This window comes from Scyliorhinus canicula, chromosome 30 (assembly GCF_902713615.1).
Source record: "Scyliorhinus canicula chromosome 30, sScyCan1.1, whole genome shotgun sequence".
In the NCBI taxonomy this organism is placed as follows: domain Eukaryota; kingdom Metazoa; phylum Chordata; class Chondrichthyes; order Carcharhiniformes; family Scyliorhinidae; genus Scyliorhinus; species Scyliorhinus canicula.
In genome coordinates, this window is record NC_052175.1 from 13,846,091 (window position 1) to 13,865,757 (window position 19,667).

Consider the following 19,667-nt stretch of genomic DNA (forward strand, 5'->3'; position numbering starts at 1 on the left):
CAGACCCGTCCCCACCAGTACTGTACCCCAGTGTTATACAGTGACAGACCCGTCCCCACCAGTACTGTACCCGTGTTATACAGTGACAGTCCATCCCCACCAGTACTGTACCCCAGTGTTATACAGGGACTTATTTCTGTCTGGTCTCAAGGTTGCAGCCCCGCCAGAGTTGAGGAACGCGAGGCGGTACGGATTTATTTCACGGATTTGATTTCTCCACCCCCCCCACCCCTCCCGGGTGGCAGCCAGCACCTGGGAGGCAGGTAGCTGCAAAGGCCTGGGGGTCAGGCCTACGCCTCGGCCCTGGACTCAGCAACGGGCACCTCACACCCCCAGGGGACGGGTCTGTGGCGCTCTGCAACAACCAGGCCGCCCTTGTACCAGGACGGTGAAGTGTGTAAAAGCAGCTGGGAGGCAGCTTGTGGGCTGGTGCGCCCGTCATAGGCATCGCACGTTTGCTCGTGGATCGACAGAGGAAGTTGCTGGAAATACGCAGCGGATCTGTCTGCGAAGGCGCGAGACAGGTTGAGAACGATGGGTGCAAATGTGGAGCTGTTTATACTTTGGGGTTTCGCTTCAAAGCTTCACACGGTTGTTGGTTAGTTGTTTTTTTTAATAGTGAATTAAAAAAAGAAGAGAAACATGCAACACTAACTGGACTCGTAGACATGGTGTGTAAGGGAGGCTTTTTAGAACCCATCTGGCTTGTCATTCCACACAAGATTCCGGAGATCCAGTCACCAGCCCCAGCCCCTCACTTACCCCTGCCCCTGCACAGTGCAGCGATTTCATGCCAGGCTCGCCGTCTCTGCGGCTAGCCCGAAGAGCAGGTGGTCAAATGACGGAGCGCTACCTTCCGACAAAGCAGCAACAAACAAGTTGGCTCCTATCCTGTTGGCGGTCACCCCCCCCCCCACCACCCCAAATAATCTCTACCCTCCCCGGCGGACTGGCTGCAAGGGTACGGCACTCCAAGGGGACAGCATCCGCAGATAATGGACGACATTCCGGTCTCCATTGCCCACAGTCTGGACAGGGAGAACAGCGGGCGATGGTAGCGGAAGGGAGGGGAAAGCGACCCCGGCCGTGTTGCGCACAAACGGGCGTCTGTGCTGCCGTCTGGGAGCATGAATAACAGTCGATACCTCCCGGCTAACCCCCGGGACTAGGTAACCAGACGAGAGCTGGCAATTGCTCTGGTTTCCTGGCTACTGGGGCGCGGAACCATGACCCGGGTAGAAACGGGGCGGTCGACTGGGCTAACGCGGCCTCGCTCTCCGGAATTTGCAGCGGGAAGGGGAGCAAGGTCTTCTGCAGGTGGCCGACCCTTTCCGTCGCCTGTCAATTAGCAAGGGGAATGGGACCGCCATTTCGAAGCTGCAAAGCAGGGACTTGGCTGGGGTGTGGGAGGGGGAGGCGAACGGAATGGAGAAGACAGTGAGCTTGAAGATCTGGCAGCGTGACTACAATCTGCGGACATATATTACCCTTGCATTTCTCTCTCCCCCCCCTCCCAAAAACCCAGTCCTTTTCAGAGTCATGCAGTTGGTCCAATAAAAATACGGGACAGGAATTATTATAGTGAGACGCTGCGCCTTTTGAGTTTCCCCCACCTCGGGCAGCACCTGCCCAAGAGGAACTTTCAAACTCTGTTCCGGGTGGAAGTATTTGCGTGAAAGAAATCGCCCCTCCCACCTTCTTCCACCCCTCCGATCCTTAGCTTAAAACGGCGCTCCTTTTAAAATCAGGCCCACATCGTTATTTTTTTTTCTTCTAAACTACATTCGATTATAAACATTTGACAGATTTATAAAGGAATGTCAGGAATTGTGTAGCAATTTAAAAAAAAGTTTGCTGTTTTTTTTTTAAATTCTCTACAACCTCTGTACAGAATTGTTCCCCCCTCCCCCCCCCCCCCACTGCTGTCACTCTGCTTCGCTGTTCATGAAACTCTTTTCCTCCAAAGGTTTCTGGATCCAATTGCCATAGTTCATCTGCTCCAGGGCTTTGAAGAAGAGGGTGCGGGCGTTCTGGAAGTCGGCGGCTGCCGCCTTGGCGTCAGAATAGGAGGCCATCGCCAGCAGGTCCTGCCGGCTGTTCTTGGTACACAGTTGCCGGAAGAGATTGTACAGGTTGATTTTGGAAACTCGCGAGACGTCGAGATGAGGCCTGGGGAGGGAGGGGGGGTGGAGCGGTGAGGGAGAAGCAGAAACAAAATAATCAGGCGGCAATTTCGGACGGTTTTCATTTTTAAAAAAACGCAAACGTTTGATGCCCTGACCCGTCATATTTCCCGCTGACCTCTACTTGCTCATTTAGTACTGACTCGCTCAAGTTTCAGGCGTCTCCCAGTGGGCAGTACTCGCTCGCCAACAGGCAGCAGTGTCGGGATTTCAGTATCGCTCCACACACCGTGAGCACACAGTGCAGGCGGACTCTCCCACTGCCAGCGTGGACGGTGTGCCGCACCGAGGGTGCGCCCTGGTGCCGGCTGCCCTGCGCCGAGGGTGTGCCGTGCTGCCGGGGGCTCGGCACGGACACATCCGGGCACTGTTGGGTGTTTCAGAACTGATAGATCAGGCAACTCGCACGTTTCTCTTCCTGACCCGTGCCTCTTATAAACAAGTCCCTGAAGTACTCCAACACCGCCCGCCACCACCCCCTCCCCAGAACCTCACACCCAGCCCCGCTGGCACAGACCTATGATCCTCACCTATCGGCGCCCACAGCCCCAAGTGTTGCCAACCCCGTAACGATGAAACCACCACCGGGCGGAGAATACGGAGGGGCGCCAACAACAGTGCCCTCAAACCCCCCCCCCCCTGACACGATGCTGCCCCATCCGCCCCCAAACCCATCCCTCCTCCACTGCCCACTGGAGGTGCCATTAAGCGGAGGTCACCGCCTGTCCTCAGGAGTTGGACAAAGACCCCATGGGGTTGGTTTTGAAGCAGAGCAGAGGAATTCTCCTGGGTGCCACGCACCCACGATTCATCCCTTACTCATCATCACGGAAGCAGATTTTGTTGGGAGGAATTTGGTCGCCTACTTTACAACAGTAACGAGATTTCTAAGGGACTTAATTGGCCGTTGGGAGCTTTGGCACCTCCTCAGGACCATATAGGCACTGTGTGAGAAACCGGTCCACTGTTACTCTTTAGCAACCTTGGTTCCTCGAGCTGTGGATGTTGGTCTCAGGGGTCCCAAATGCTGGACGCACTGGGATTAATGCCAGTGGGCAGAGGGATCGGTTTCTATCCGCAAACCCAGTCACCATTCAACAGGCAAACAGACCGACCGGCTGATCGTATTTTCTCACCCGTCAACCTTCCCTTTCGTTCCATCCAGAACTTCGACCTCCGTCCCATCTGCCAAGGACCAGTTTACACTCGACTCCTTTGTTTTTCCAGTTTGCCGCGTTGAGTCGTACACACTAACCCTGCCGATCTGCAATCAGAAATCATTCTCAATCCTTTCCTCAGGAGGGAATGAGGAGGCAGAGCGGGCCGGGAGGGAGGGAATGAGGAGGCAGAGCGGGCCGGGAGGGAGGGTGGGAGGGAATGAGGAGGCAGAGTGGGCCCAGAGGGAGGGAATGAGGAGGCAGAGTGGGCCCAGAGGGAGGGAATGAGGAGGCAGAGTGGGCCCAGAGGGAGGGAATGAGGAGGCAGCGCGGGCCGGGAGGGAGGGAATGAGGAGGCAGAGTGGGCCCAGAGGGAGGGAATGAGGAGGCAGAGTGGGCCCAGAGGGAGGGAATGAGGAGGCAGAGCGGGTCGGGAGGTGGGAAAGAGTGAGAGAGAGTGAGACAGACAGAGGGTAGGTGGACTAATTGGGTGGAATGGACTGTTTCGAAGCTTCTGTTCCACATACACAATGCTCGGGTCGCTGTGTATGTGAGTGCGGAGGGGCCGAGTGTGTTGGGGTGAGTGTATAGGGGCAAGTGTGCGTGCAGAGGGGTGTGCGTGCGTGCGGAGGGGTGAGTGCGCGTGCGGAGGGGTGCGTGCGCGTGCGGAGGGGTGCGTGCGCGTGCGGAGGGGTGCGTGCGCGTGCGGAGGGGTGCGTGTGCGTGCGGAGGGGTGCGTGTGGAGGGGCGAGTGCGCGTGCGGAGGGGTGAGTGTGCGTGCGGAGGGGCCGAGTGTGCGTGCGGAGGGGTGCGTGTGCGTGCGGAGGGGTGCGTGTGCGTGCGGAGGGATGCGTGTGAGTGAGTGAGATTTGAGTGTGCATTGAGTGTGAGTGTGAGTGTGAGTGAGTGTGAGTGTGAGTGTGAGTGTGTGTGTGTGTGTGTGTGTGTGTGAGGTGTGTACTTCTCCCCGTTTCTGCCTGGGATTCCTCCCACAATCCAAAGATGTGCAGGTTTGTTTTTTTAAATAAATTTAGAGTACCCAATTATTTTCCCAATGAAGGGGCAATTTAGCGTGGCCAATCCACCTACCCGGCACATCTTTTGGGTTGTGGGGGCGACACCCACGCAGACACGGGGAGAATGTGCAAACTCCACACGGACAGTGACCCAAAGCTGGGATCGAACCTGGGACCTCAGCACCGTGAGGCAGCAGTGCTAACCGCTGTGCCACCACGCCGCCCTTTGTCGCACACCAACCAAACCTGTCCATATATTAGATCAGCTGAATGGTCTCGCCCCGGTTTGACAGTCCTGTCCCCAGCCCGCCTGGGATGGATGACCTTCGTCGCCCTACACAGCACCTAGACGGTTCAAACTCCTGATGTTGTTACCTGTGGGTGATTCAGCGCGTAGGGGTAAGGGAGACCCTTTTGAAACTCTTCCCCATCCCGGGACATGCGACAGCAGACCGCTCGAGCCAGGTGTCCGTGGCTGTACAGGTAACCTGCAGGTCGAAGGAAGAGACATGTTTTCGCTGAGCGGCATCACAAGATGGCTGAACAGCCCCGGGACAATAACCACCACAGACCCTCCGAGCTGGGCTGGGCTCCACGTTCGAATCTCTCCAACCCGATACCGCCGTGCTCTCCCTGTGACCTTGGCTCAATGAGCACCAACCACTTCCCGAGTGGGTTCAAGTCCCCCCACCAGAAACTCGAACAAAATAAAACCAACACGGTCCGACACTGCAGAGCGAGGAATGCCGCACAGTCGGAGACACCTTCCCTCCGATGCTAACCTCGAGATCCCATCTTCCTTCTCAGTCGGGGATCTCAATGATCCCGCGGCAATATTTTGGAGAGGAGGGCGGCACGGTGGCGCAGTGGGTCAGCCCTGCTGCCTCACGGCGCCGAGGTCCCGGGTTCGAACCCGGCTCTGGGTCACTGTCCGTGTGGAGTTTGCACATTCTCCCCGTGTCTGCGTGGGTTTCGCCCCCACAACCCAAAGATGTGCAGGGTAGGTGGATTGGCCGCGCTAAATTGCCCCTTCATTGGAAAAAATTAATTGGGAACTCGAAATTAAAAAAAATAATAATAAAATTTTGGAGAGAAGTTATCGCTGCTCGGTATTTCTCCATCGCAAAAGCGGGTGATTTGGTCATTGTCGCTTCGCTGTGTGGGGGTGCCTGTAGAGTGCAAATTGGCTGCCGAGTTGCCTGGAAGGGAAAGGTTCTGAGTCACGGGAGGAGCTGCAGAACTACAAACCCTTCATGTTCTCTGCTGCCTTAGACAATGGTCGACAGCACTATGGTGGAACTCTCCTTCATAGCTCCACTTTTACTAACACAGCAATGCACAGAATATCTCTGGCAATGGCGTCTCACCCTGAACTATTTTAATTCCTGTGCAATTCTCTGTTTATCTAGGTAAACAGCGACTAACCTTACCGAGTAATTAATTGGGTATTGCGGACGCTGGGCAGCACTAGTCTCCCCTGCTCACACACAGTGCCGCAACTCCTCGTCTATCTGGCCCATGATCTGATTTCACGCCTCACAAGACGAGGATAAGAAACCAGGCTTACCCAAGGTGACGGAGCTGAGATAGACGGGGTGGATGAAGTGGGAGAGCAGAGCCCCCTGAAGGCCCAACACGTTCCAGCGCAGAATCTTGTCGCTACAGGACATGGTGCGGAGTCGCTCCCCGTGCTGAATCCCGTCCCACGTTGGGACGATGTCGCTCGATTCCACTGGGATGGTACCTTCGCCTGCAGGGAAGCCCAGGAAAAAAAAAAGTCTCATTTCGCAATTAAAGGGAGAGCCTCAGTGAAACATCGGACACGAAACAAATCCGCGCAGGGTCAGCATGGCCACGCGGTCAGACCCACGGCCAGCCGAGCTAACCGCGCCCACGCAACGTACCCCGACATAAAGACGACGCGACGGTCTGCACATGCTCCAGGACAGGAGACGGCAGGATGGAACCCAGCTTAACCCACATTCCAACAGCAACGACACTACAATGGACTGTAAAAGTGGTTGGGAACATCCCGGGATTGGGACAGGTCCTCGGCAATTTTCCGGATTTCCTTCCTGCCTCAGGAACGACAGTTAGCTGCAGGCGTTGTCCGGGTGTGGAGGGTGGGCCTCTGATCTAAAAGGGGCACCTCAAGCTCAAAGCAAGCATTGGTGCGTGGCAGAAGTTACAGCTGCCAGCTGACTCAAGTCAATATGTGTGTGTAGATAACTATCTGTGAACCAAGTTCAACTTTGGCCAACTCGCTGCTCAGGCAGCGAGACAGGTCATTGCTATGGATGCGGATTGTATCCCAATATTTGGTCCTCAGCTTCAACAACAAATAAATTAGCGACACTGCAGCATGGGGTAGATAGTGCGATTCTGCACTGTCCCCATCAAACACTCCCAGGACAGGTACAGCACGGGGTTAGATACAGAGTAAAGCTCCCTCTACACTGTCCTCATCAAACACTCCCAGGACAGGTACAGCACGGGGTTAGATACAGAGTAAAGCTCCCTCTACACTGTCCCCATCAAACACTCCCAGGACAGGTACAGCACGGGGTTAGATACAGAGTAAAGCTCCCTCTACACTGTCCCCATCAAACACTCCCAGGACAGGTACAGCACGGGGTTAGATACAGAGTAAAGCTCCCTCTACACTGTCCCCATCAAACACTCCCAGGACAGGTACAGCACGGGGTTAGATACAGAGTAAAGCTCCCTCTACACTGTCCCCATCAAACACTCCCAGGACAGGTACAGCACAGGGGTTAGATACAGAGTAAAGCTCCCTCTACACTGTCCCCATCAAACACTCCCAGGACAGGTACAGCACGGGGTTAGATACAGAGTAAAGCTCCCTCTACACTGTCCCCATCAAACACTCCCAGGACAGGTACAGCACGGGGTTAGATACAGAGTAAAGCTCCCTCTACACTGTCCCCATCAAACACTCCCAGGACAGGTACAGCACGGGGTTAGATACAGAGTAAAGCTCCCTCTACACTGTCCCCATCAAACACTCCCAGGACAGGTACAGCACGGGGTTAGATACAGAGTAAAGCTCCCTCTACACTGTCCCCATCAAACACTCCCAGGACAGGTACAGCACGGGGTTAGATACAGAGTAAAGCTCCCTCTACACTGTCCCCATCAAACACTCCCAGGACAGGTACAGCACGGGGTTAGATACAGAGTAAAGCTCCCTCTACACTGTCCCCATCAAACACTCCCAGGACAGGTACAGCACGGGGTTAGATACAGAGTAAAGCTCCCTCAACAGTGTCCCCATCAAACACTCCCAGGACAGGTACAGCACGGGGTTAGATACAGAGTAAAGCTCCTCTACACTGTCCCCATCAAACACTCCCAGGACAGGTACAGCACGGGGTTAGATACAGAGTAAAGCTCCCTCTACACTGTCCCCATCAAACACTCCCAGGACAGGTACAGCACGGGGTTAGATACAGAGTAAAGCTCCCTCTACACTGTCCCCATCAAACACTCCCAGGACAGGTACAGCACGGGGTTAGATACAGAGTAAAGCTCCCTCTACACTGTCCCCATCAAACACTCCCAGGACAGGTACAGCACGGGGTTAGATACAGAGTAAAGCTCCCTCTACACTGTCCCCATCAAACACTCCCAGGACAGGTACAGCACGGGGTTAGATACAGAGTAAAGCTCCCTCTACACTGTCCCCATCAAACACTCCCAGGACAGGTACAGCACGGGGTTAGATACAGAGTAAAGCTCCCTCTACACTGTCCCCATCAAACACTCCCAGGACAGGTACAGCACGGGGTTAGATACAGAGTAAAGCTCCCTCTACACTGTCCCCATCAAACACTCCCAGGACAGGTACAGCACGGGGTTAGATACAGAGTAAAGCTCCCTCTACACTGTCCCCATCAAACACTCCCAGGACAGGTACAGCACGGGGTTAGATACAGAGTAAAGCTCCCTCTACACTGTCCCCATCAAACACTCCCAGGACAGGTACAGCACGGGGTTAGATACAGAGTAAAGCTCCCTCTACACTGTCCCCATCAAACACTCCCAGGACAGGTACAGCACGGGGTTAGATACAGAGTAAAGCTCCCTCTACACTGTCCCCATCAAACACTCCCAGGACAGGTACAGCACGGGGTTAGATACAGAGTAAAGCTCCCTCTACACTGTCCCCATCAAACACTCCCAGGACAGGTACAGCACGGGGTTAGATACAGAGTAAAGCTCCCTCTACACTGTCCCCATCAAACACTCCCAGGACAGGTACAGCACGGGGTTAGATACAGAGTAAAGCTCCCTCTACACTGTCCCCATCAAACACTCCCAGGACAGGTACAGCACGGGGTTAGATACAGAGTAAAGCTCCTTTTTCTCGTAGTTAACGACTTAGCCTGAAAGTGACAAATTGCCTGACGGTGAGGTTTTGATTCCTGGAGCAGACATTGTCCCAGAGTAGGGAGCAATACTCTGTCCTGCAGTTTCGTCTGAGCTAGAGGTCACATTCTGGAGTTTAGTGCGGCCCGTTTGAGTGACATAACTGCGGTAATGGATTGCCTTTGAGCGAGTGCACGGAGTTACATGTTGTAGGAGTTAGCGGGGTGTGTTTGTGGACTCACCGTTCTCCACCTTGGTGCGCAGCTTGCCCTGCTTCATGTTCTCGAAGAGCGGGTGGTGCGACTCATCGCCTTCTTTGGTGGGAGGTTCACTGCAGGACTTGTCAAACAGGGCTCCATCGCCGCAGGGGGCCGTGCTGCGAGAGACAGGGAGGGGCAAAGAAAATAAAGAACCGTCCTGCAGACAAGGGACGTATGCACTTGGCTTCCCTTCTCGCTCCCCCCCCCCCCCCACCAAGAGTTCTGCGGCCAGTTATCCATCCCTCAGCCAACACCACTAAATGTAGGGGACCTTGGTCATGATCATAATGCCCGAACAAGGCTGCTAGGTTTTCCACATTACAGCAGTAACCACATTTCAGTGGGCGTAAAGAACGTTGGGATGCCCCGAGGTCAGGAGGAACAAATCTGTGTCCCGACACCCTGGGCGAGTTAGTGCGCGGTCAATTCCAGTCTCACTTGACCCGGAGTCTCAGACACGAGCGAAATAGTCTCAACCCCCACCTCAGACACGGAGGGACAAGGGAACTGACTGCTATCAGATCAATCCAGCAGCTCTTTGACTTCAGCAGGTGAGAGAGCGAGCGAGATCCTTTTACTTACAAGGTCTGCCCCGTTGTCTCAGAAAGCATCAAGCAGGAACCAATCTCGGACCGTTGCCAGGCTAAAACACTGCCCCTGGCCAGTCATCCAATCAAACCCACGCCCTCCACCACCGGTTCCCAAGATCCACTCGGTTCCCAGGAGTCTGACCTCTTCATTCCAAAACCTGGGAACGCAGTGACCTAGCGAGCAGGCTGATTCAACCTGGAGGCTTCTGCTTAAGGGCAATATGGGTCCATGAGGAAAGGTTGAGGGTGCTAGGCCTTTTCTCATTAGAACGGAGAAGGATGAGGGGCGACTTGATAGAGGTTATAAGATGATATGGGGAATAGATAGAGTAGACAGTCAGAGACTTTTTCCCCGGGTGGAACACACCATTACAAGGGGACATAAATTTAAGATAAATGGTGGAAGATATAGGGGGGGGGATGTCAGAGGTAGGTTCTTTACCCCAGAGAGTAGTGGGGGCATGGAATGCACTGCCTGTGGAAGTAGTTGAGTCGGAAACGTTAGGGACCTTCAAGCGCTATTGGATAGGTACAATGGATTAGGGTAGAATAATGGAGTGTAGATTAACTTCTTCTTAAGGGCAGCACGGTAGCATTGTGGATAGCACAATTACTTCACAGCTCCAGGGTCCCAGGTTCGATTTCGACTTGGGTCACTGTCTGTGCGGAGTCTGCACATCCTCCCCGTGTGTGCGTGGGTTTCCTCCTGGTGCTCCGGTTTCCTCCCACAGTCCAAAGATGTGCAGGTTGGGTGGATTGGCCGTGATAAATTGCCGTTAGTGTCCAAAATTCTATGATTAACCTAGGACAAAAGTTCGGCACAACATCGTGGGCCGAAGGGCCTGTTCTGTGCTGTATTTCTCTATCTATCTAAACAAATGGGTACAAAGGAAATAAAAGGACTCCTCCGCCTGTCTGAATCATTGCTAACTTGAAGCCTCTATCCAAGCAAGCCCGTGGCCACAGTGTACTGCGGTGGGCGGCCACCCACCTAGCACAACCCAAAGGGGAAGGAAGGTGGGCAGGATGTTTGAACTAACCTGATGTAGAGGTGAAACGTTATTCCTGGTTTAATCTGTAACCTGTTGTCCTGGGCTGTGGTGAAAAGGGTGTTGGCTGGAGAAGCAGGGTTGTGCTTCAACAACTCACTGTAGAGGAATCTGTGGAGGAAGCAGCAGACCGATTAAAAAGGTACAAACATGAAACTCGCAAGGCACCGACAGATTCCCTACTCCTAACCGTGGCTGGATTGTTCTCCTCACAGATGCGGCTGGACCCGTTGCTCGGGGTTTTCCTCTCCTTCCACTGCCTGTATTTTTTTTTTTTAAACTTTGAAAACCTTACCTCTACATCCACCGCCCGTTGAACTTTATTGCTCAATGGGTCTTAATTCTGGAGACAAGCACGACCCTCTGGTGTCGCGACACTAAATACTGCCAGCGGCAGAGGGGAGGAGAAGGGTGGTCTCGTGTAGCACTCGGGTATTACCCAGCAGGAAGGGTGTCAGAGCGGGCAGCCCCGGCAGGGACAGTTGAGAAACTGTGCCGAGGCCAACGCTCACTTGTTCAAGCACAGGGAGTATGTCAATATCCGCAGGGGGGCGCCCACGGGAGCTCGTCGATGGAGACAGGAGTGTGTCAATGTTTAGAATGACGTCCGGATGTTTTGGGCATGCCCGAAGCTTCGGAGATTCTGGCAAGGGTTTGCCGCCGTCATGTCGGAGGTACTGAAGGCAAGGGTGGTACTGAAGGCAAGGGTGGTACGGAAGGCAAGGGTGGTACGGAAGGCAAGGGTGGCACGGAAGGCAAGGGTGGTACGGAAGGCAAGGGTGGTACGGAAGGCAAGGGTGGTACGGAAGGCAAGGGTGGTACGGAAGGCAAGGGTGGTACGGAAGGCAAGGGTGGTACGGAAGGCAAGGGTGGTACTGAAGGCAAGGGTGGTACGGAAGGCAAGGGTGGCTCAGAGTCCAGAGGTGCCGATTGTTGATGTGTCGGAAGACCCGGGAGTCCAGGGGAGCAAGAGAGGCCGATGTCTTGGCCTTTGCCTCCCCGGTGACCCAGAGGTGGACCGTGTTAGGATGGAGGGGCTCGGGGCTCCCAAACGCGAGTGTGTGGGTTAGCGAGATGGCTGGGTTTCTCAGGCTTGAGAAGATAAATTTGCCCTGAAGGTATCGATGCTAGGGTGAGCCCGGAGGTGGCGGCCCGTTTATCATTGGGAACAGTTAAGCTGTCAGGAAGGGTTGGGGGGGGGGGGGGGGGGGGTGGAGAGGCACGGGGAGTTGGGTAAGGTGGGGGAAGGTTTGTGGGGGTAATGTGATTGGGGAGCTGTTTATGTGAAATGAATGAAAATGAAATTAAAATCGCTGATTGTCACGAATCGGCTTCAAATGAAGTTACCGTGAAAAGCCCCCTAGTCGCCACATTCCGGCGCCTGTTCGGGGAGGCTGGCACGGGAATCGAACCGTGCTGCTGGCCTGCCTGGGTTTGCTGTCAAAGCCAGCGATTTAGCCCAGTGTGCTAAACCAGCCCCTGTTGGCATGTTGCCAGCCATGGTGTCTGCGTTTGTTTGAGGTTTGTTTGGCGTGTGGTTGTTGATTCCGTTAAAATTTATAATATGAACGCCTCAATAAAATATTTTTCAAAAACAAAACGTTTGCGGAGGGAGGGGAAACGTTGACACTTGCTTCTGCAGTTACAGAAGCTGAATACGAGGCTGTATGTGCATCATGGGGGCAGGATTTGTGGAAAAATGGTGCGTTGAGAGAGACAGAGAGCAACGTGGTGAAATTAAGCACTGAACGGTTAATTCCTGTACAGGCCACAGCTTCCACAAGGGATTAACCAAAGAAACTGACGTGGGCTGGGAGGGCCGCCTCATCTCCAATCAGGGTTTGACTTTGTGCCATTCAATTGTGGTTTCCAACGTGTCTGTGCGGCAGCTCAGCTTACTGAACCCTGCCACTGAACGGTCCCTGTGAAGCGGTCAGGAGCAGCCCATTGTGATGCTGCTCCTATCCGTGATGCGGAAGCAGTTTGTTAACGTCAAACCATCTATTCCGGAGAGATGCTTTTACGCTCCTCGCACCCACTGCCTCATACCCCTTGCCAGCCTCCACCCCCACCACCAGTGCAACATCGGGGGGGGGGGGGGGAGAAACAAGCCCGCACTTTGGTAGCCCGTGAAGGAGAGTCCAAGGTTAACCGTGCCACAGATGGGATTGAACACTGCAGGATCCTGTTGGGAAAATTAAAAATAATCTGCAAGGGATTTGGACGGCACAGAGAAGAGGCCGACTTTAATTACATACCCCTGGGGGGGGGGAGGGGGAACGATCCCCAGCCAGCTTTAGTGCAGCATCACTGATGGGGCAGTGCACATTCCGCGAAGCAGCCGAGGGTGCAGACATTCCGCAAGGAATCTCTCTCTTCTCTGCCCTGCGTATTTCTTTTGCCGAAATATCTGTCAGACTGTTGCTGACGGACGTTATTTTCCAGCCCCCATCCCAAACCCACGACCTCTACAAGTGCCGAGCATGCGGTACCCCTCAAACCCTTTGATCTTCCTTTTGCCCTCCAGTTAAGATGGGAGAATTACTATTGTCATTTGATATGGGATTACAGTTTCAACATTTCTTTCCTCGGAGTCACTTGATGCCCAATGAATTTTCCGAATGCTCACCCGCCCTGCCATTGGTATCCCATGTGCTGTCTCTCCAGTACTACCCTCGGACTCTCTGCAAATCACGGGGGAAGCCACAACCTTCACTCCTGCCAAATCATTCCCCAAAAGCAGATCTACCCCGTCCACTGGTAGCTTCTTGACCACATCGACCACTAGCGGACCAGGCACTAAAATCACACTCCAATAAGGGCAGCACGTGGCGTAGCGGTTAGCACTAGGGACCCAGGTTCGAATCCCGGGCCTGGGTCACTGTCTGTGTGGAGTTTGCACATTCTCCCCGTGCCTGTGTGGGTCGCACCCCCACGACTCAAAGATGTGCAGGTTAGGTGGATTGCCCCTTAATTGAAAAATAATAATTAGGTACTCTAAATAAATTAAGGAAAAAAAAAAATCACACTCCAATTGTACTTTATACAATGGAATTGGAATAAAATCTCCACTTATCCCATTCACTAATACCTTACCTTTCATTGAGCTCTCGGAGGCGAGGGCGGGGAGAGAACCTTCCCATTAAGAGAGTTTAAGTAGCACCTGTATCCCTTCAGGTAGTTATAGGTTTGGCTACATCAGTTGACAAAAATGGGGTGATCTTCCCCCGAGAGAAAAACCCAGCACATCTCTGCTCTGCCTCATCCCTCACGCCGTCTCTCACAGCAGCTTTTACCTCAGGCCTCCAAAGTCCAGTTAAAGCTACGGTCAGCCCTTGTAGTACTCTCCCCTTTTGTGGGAAGCTCACCTGCCACGATCACACACAGATTTCAGGAGTTGACAGCATCCCCGCCCAGAACTCCAAAGACTGTCCTCCCCTGAAATACTCTCCCCTTCTCCAGTCATCGGACTTGGTCGCTGCTGGGCAAGGTCAGGATTTGTGCCCATCCCTAAACTGCCCCAGGAACAGTGGCTCGAGCAGTGATTTCAGAAGGGACAGTTAACAGAAAACATACAGTGCAGAAGGAGGCCATTCGGCCCATCGAGTCTGCACCGGCCCACTTAAGCCCTCATTTCCACCCTATCCCCATAACCCCTCCTAACCTTTTTGGTCACAAGGGGAATTTAATCGTGGCCAATCCACCTAACCTGCACGTCTTTGGACTGTGGGAGGAAACCGGAGCACCCGGAGGAAACCCACGCCGACACAGGGAGAACGTGCAGACTGCGCACAGGCAGTGACCCAGCGGGGAATCGAACCTGGGACCCTTGCGCTGTGAAGCCACAGTGCTAACCACTTGTGCCACCGTGCCGCCCAAGAGTCAACCACACGGCTCCATGGAACATACATACACAAGAACGAGGTGCAGGCCATTCCTGCCCCCCCCGGTGCCCGCTCTGCTATTTGATAAGATCATGGCTGATCGAATTGTGGCATCTTGTTGCGACCTGGTGCGATTAACCCATTAACTCACCACATTAAACCCCCCAGTCCTTCTCCCCTCCCCCCGAAACAGCTTACCTTATGAAGCATCTCCGTGAGATGATTTCAGCATGACAATCGTTAACAGTTTCCCCTTTAAGACTTAGCTCTTCCCCCTTAACACATCGGTTACCTGCAAGGAAGCGAGAGAGACGGCGTCAGCACTGTTTACAAGCACATGACCAGCGAGTTCTGACATTTCCAAAGCCGACGTTTCTCCACAGCACTTCTCCCAATGGATGCATCGCACATCACCTCCTCTCATCCAGGGGTTGGTACTGCAGCAGCACTCGCTGTGAACACACGAACGAGCCACAACCCCTTTCATATTCCTGATGCGCGTTCTCTACCTCAGGGTCAGGTTTCTGCCAGAGTAGACCGACCCAGATCTCACTCAAGCACCATCATTCACAACTCAACAGGCTATTCGACCATGCAACTGTGCCACTGCCAAAGCCAGATGAAATGAAATGAAAATCGCTTATTGTCACGAGTAGGCTTCAATGAAGTTACTGTGAAAAGCCCCTAGTCGCCACATTCCGGCGCCTGTTCGGGGATGCTGTCACTCACGCAGACTTTCCAGCAGGGATCACTGGGCAGTGATCAGGAGCAGGAACCCTGGCTGATTTCCCCTCTCTCTCTAACCCAGGGATCACTGGGCAGTGATCAGGAGCAGGAACCCTGGCTGATTTCCCCTCTCTCTCTCTAACCCAGGGATCACTGGACAGTGATCAGGAGCAGGAACCCTGGCTGATTTCCCCTCTCTCTCTAACCCAGGGATCACTGGGCAGTGATCAGGAGCAGGAACCCTGGCTGATTTTCACTCTCTCTCTCTAACCCAGGGATCACTGGGCAGTGATCAGGAGCAGGAACCCTGGCTGATTTCCCCTCTCTCTCTCTAACCCAGGGATCACTGGACAGTGATCAGGAGCAGGAACGTTGGCTGATTTCCCCTCTCTCTAACCCAGGGATCACTGGACAGTGATCAGGAGCAGGAACCCTGGCTGATTTCCCCTCTCTCTAACCCAGGGATCACTGGACAGTGATCAGGAGCAGGAACCCTGGCTGATTTCCCCTCTCTCTAACCCAGGGATCACTGGACAATGATCAGGAGCAGGAATCCTGGCTGATTTCCCCTCTCTCTCTCTAACCCAGGGATCACTGGACAGTGATCAGGAGTAGGAACCCTGGCTGATTCCCCCTCTCTCTCTCTCTAACCCAGGATCACTGGACAGTGATCAGGAGCAGGAACCCTGGCTGATTTCCCCTCTCTCTAAACCCAGGGATCACTGGGCAGTGATCAGGAGCAGGAACCCTGGCTGATTTCCCCTCTCTCTCTCTAACCCAGGGATCACTGGACAGTGATCAGGAGCAGGAACCCTGGCTGATTTCCCCTCTCTCTCTAACCCAGGGATCACTGGACAGTGACCAGGAGCAGGAACCCTGGCTGATTTCCCCACTCTCTCTAACCCAGGGATCACTGGACAGAGATCAGGAGCAGGAACCCTGGCTGATGTCCCCACTCTCTCTAACCCAGGGATCACTGGACAGAGATCAGGAGCAGGAACCCTGGCTGATTTCCCCTCTCCCTCTAACCCAGGGATCACTGGACAGAGATCAGGAGCAGGAACCCTGGCTGATTTCCTCTCTCTCGCTCTCTAACCCAGGGATCACTGGACAGTGACCAGGAGCAGGAACTCTGGCTCCCCCTTCGTCTCTCATACACAGTCGCATGGTATAACGGAAGTGCCTGGCTGGGATTGCTCAATATGGTGCAAACCAAGGCTGTAATCTTGGTCGCCCCATGAACATGCGAGCCCAGTTTCCACCGCTTGTTGAGGTGGGTTGAGGACCCCCTCCCCCCACCCGGCTGTTTCTCAGTCTATTTATATCACCGAATGAGTGGAGATTGATCTGATGGAGCAAGGCTCGGTAAATCTCCTCGGAGACTGCTACAACAAAAACTCTCGGCAAATCAAAGTGCAGTTCAGGGAAAGATTACAGAAAATAAGAGTCAAAATTAAAAGCCTCAAGTGATGGCCTTGTTTTCTGGTGATTTGCAATTGAATAAATCCTCAGTTCTCAGGCACAGATGTCAAGCTAATGCTGTGAGCAGCTCTCTACGTTTCTGTTGAATGTACTGTCCCAGCTGACGCTGTGAGAGCTTAAGATTAAAAAGTAGTTAAAATAAATCCATTTGACATGAAAGAACTATTTACATTCTACAGGGGAAAATAAACTGCGTGGTTCTGTACGAGGCACTCTTGAAAGAGTGGCTGGTGTTTACATTTCCTTTAACATTCTCGGGCACTGCTATATTGCTAACAGGGCTCCTTTTATACACGTTGCTGCTGAAATACTGGTTTTCCTGACTCCAGTCCCTTACAGGCTTTACTCTGTATCTAACCCCGTGCTGTACCTGTCCTGGGAGTGTTTGATGGGGACAGTGTAGAGGGAGCTTTACTCTGTATCTAACCCCGTGCTGTACCTGTCCTGGGAGTGTTGATGGGGACAGTGTAGAGGGAGCTTTACTCTGTATCTAACCCCGTGCTGTACCTGTCCTGGGAGTGTTTGATGGGGACAGTGTAGAGGGAGCTTTACTCTGTATCTAACCCCGTGCTGTACCTGTCCTGGGAGTGTTTGATGGGGACAGTGTAGAGGGAGCTTTACTCTGTATCTAACCCCGTGCTGTACCTGTCCTGGGAGTGTTTGATGGGGACAGTGTAGAGGGAGCTTTACTCTGTATCTAACCCCGTGCTGTCCCTGTGCTGGGAGTGTTGAATGATGATGCCTAAATCTCGTCCAACACTGTGCTTTCCTCTGCAGACAGTGATTAGGTATTGAAGGTGAAAAGGACTGGTGGGTTTGGAAGGGATCTTATTTGCTCCCAGACTGCTCATTTGAGCTTTTGAATATCCCTGCTCTTGTTTCTTTGAGAAGAACAGAATATCTATAGGCCCAACAAATTGTGGAGCCGTCAGCGACCTCGACAATCTTCTCTCGGGAAGAATCTGGTCAACATTAAAGGGGGCAGCGCGGTAGCGCAAGTGGATAGCACTGTGGCTTCACAGCGCCAGGATCCCAGTTTCGATTCCCCGCTGGGTCACTGTCTGTGCGGAGTCTGCACGTTCTCCCCGTGTGTGCGTGGGTTTCCTCCGGGTGCTCCGGTTTCCTCCCACAGTCCAAAGACGTGCAGGTTAGATGGATTGGCTATGAAAAATTGCCCTTAGTGACCAAAAAAAAAGGTCAGGAGGGGTTATTGGGTTACGGCGATAGGGTGTAAGTGAGGGCATAAGTGCAGTTTCGATGGGCTGAATGGCCTCCTTCTGCACTGTATGTTCCATGTTAATTAAAGGCACGCACAAATTCTGAACTAGCCTCGTCTCCTCATTTATACCAAACCTTGTCGGCCTCAAATTTTATCCCCAGCATTATTCTCCGTAACCTCGCACAATCTGTCTTCAGAAAGCCATCCATTTCCCTTTTGAATGCCTCCCTCTGACCTGCCTCCAGCACCATCTCAGGGAGCTTGTTCCAGACCCACTCTGGGTGGAAAATCTTTTCCTCACAGCACTTCAAACTCCCTTTGTCCACTTGTTTGAATCTGTGCTCTCGGGTTCTAGACACTCGAGAGGGAGCAGCTGAGTCACTGTTCACCCTCTTCACCGCCCCATGGGATGTTGAATCCCTCTCTCGAGTCTCCTCTGGGCCTGGTTTTCTCCCATGGAAAACCGCGCCGGCTTCTCCAATCCAACCTCGCGTCGACAGTTCGACAGCCCGGGAAACGTTCTTGCGAATCTCCTCCGGGACTCTCTCCAATACCTCAAGTGCGACGCCCAGAATTGGACGCAGGGACACGCGGTTCTGACCATCACTCCCGAAGCAAGGTGAGAAAAATCACGGGAGAGGGCGTAGAGCTGTGGGAATGACAGGCTGGGTCGCTCCCCTCTCGGGCTGACCCAATAGCCGCCTTTCAAACGCCGAAAGGTTTTGGTAGAGTGCAGACGGAGCAAGTGCTTCCTCTTGAAGGAGGGAGCAGAATTAGGAGGCAATCAGTAACAGACAGCACGAAATCCAACAGGGGATTCAGAGGAACCTTCTTTGCACAGAGGACGCCGAGCGTGCCGTAGAGGTCACCTCGGGGTGTGGGTGAAGTGAATATTATAGATGCGCATGGCATTCCCTACTCCCACCCCGGGAACGTGTACCTGTGCCCAGGCTGACTGTGGTCCCTAGGTCGTCATCTCCTTTCTTCATGATGATGGCCGCCAGGATCTTTCGGCCCAGCAGGCTGTGTTGGATACGTGCCGTCAAGCTGTTGAAGCACTGGTGGCTGAGCATGGCGATCTGATCGTGCATCGTGCCCCCAGACACCGGCAGCTGCTGAAATGAGAGAGGGGGTGTTGGGGGCGTGGGAGAAGAGAGAAAGGGAGGGAGGGAGAGAGAGAGAGGAAGTGTTGGGGGGGGGGGAAAGAGAAGAGAGAGAGCGTGAGAGCGAGGGAGGGAGAGAGAAAGAGAGAGAGACAGCGTGGGGGGAGGGAGAGAGAGCAAGGGGAAGAGAGAGAGAGAGAGAGAGAGAGGGTGAAAGCGAGCGCGAGGGGGGGAAAGAGAGAGGGAGAGCGCAAGAGAGAGTGTGAGAACGAGGGGGGAAAGAGAGACAGAGAGAAAGAGACAGCGAGGGGGGAGAAAGCGAGATAGAGAAAGAGACAGATAGAAAGAGACAGCGAGGGGGAGAGAGAGAGAAAGAGAGAGAGAGAAAGAGAGAGAGAGAAAGAGAGAGAGAGACAGAGAGAGAGACAGAGAGAGAGAGAAAGAGAGAGAGAGAAAGAGAGAGAGAGAAAGAGAGGGAGAGACAGAGACAGGGAGAGGGAGAGACAGGGAGAGAGAGGGAGAGAGAGAGGGAGAGAGAGGGAGAGAGAGGGAGGAGAGAGGGAGAGAGAGGGAGAGGAGAGGGAGAGAGAGGGAGAGAGGGAGAGAGAG

The 19,667-nt window shown here is 53.6% G+C and overlaps 1 protein-coding gene across 1 annotated transcript; it reads right to left on the reverse strand.

The window, feature by feature from the left end:
- Nucleotides 1–592: 592 nt before the first annotated feature.
- Nucleotides 593–19,077, reverse strand: adar (adenosine deaminase RNA specific). Its single transcript, XM_038787181.1, has 8 exons — nucleotides 18,896–19,077; nucleotides 14,727–14,820; nucleotides 10,636–10,755; nucleotides 8,988–9,121; nucleotides 5,924–6,106; nucleotides 4,732–4,844; nucleotides 3,320–3,447; nucleotides 593–2,169 (listed from the first exon to the last, which is right to left on the reverse strand). The coding sequence occupies exons 1-8, from the start codon at nucleotides 19,044–19,046 to the stop codon at nucleotides 1,926–1,928; spliced, it is 1,167 nt and encodes a 388-aa protein (XP_038643109.1). The 5' UTR covers nucleotides 19,047–19,077; the 3' UTR covers nucleotides 593–1,925.
- Between the last annotated feature and the right edge of the window lie 590 nt (nucleotides 19,078–19,667).

What these genes read in the sequence shown, in the direction of transcription:
- adar (XM_038787181.1), bottom strand. Translation starts at nt 19,046, where the DNA reads ATGCACGATCAGATCGCCATGCTCAGCCACCAGTGCTTCAACAGCTTG. An exon ending in CACAGTCAGCCTGGGCACAG is followed by an intron (nt 14,821 to 18,895) that starts GTACACGTTCCC and finishes GCTTCCTTGCAG; the next exon opens with GTAACCGATGTGTTAAGGGG. An exon ending in GCGCACCAAGGTGGAGAACG is followed by an intron (nt 6,107 to 8,987) that starts GTGAGTCCACAA and finishes GCTTCCCTGCAG; the next exon opens with GCGAAGGTACCATCCCAGTG.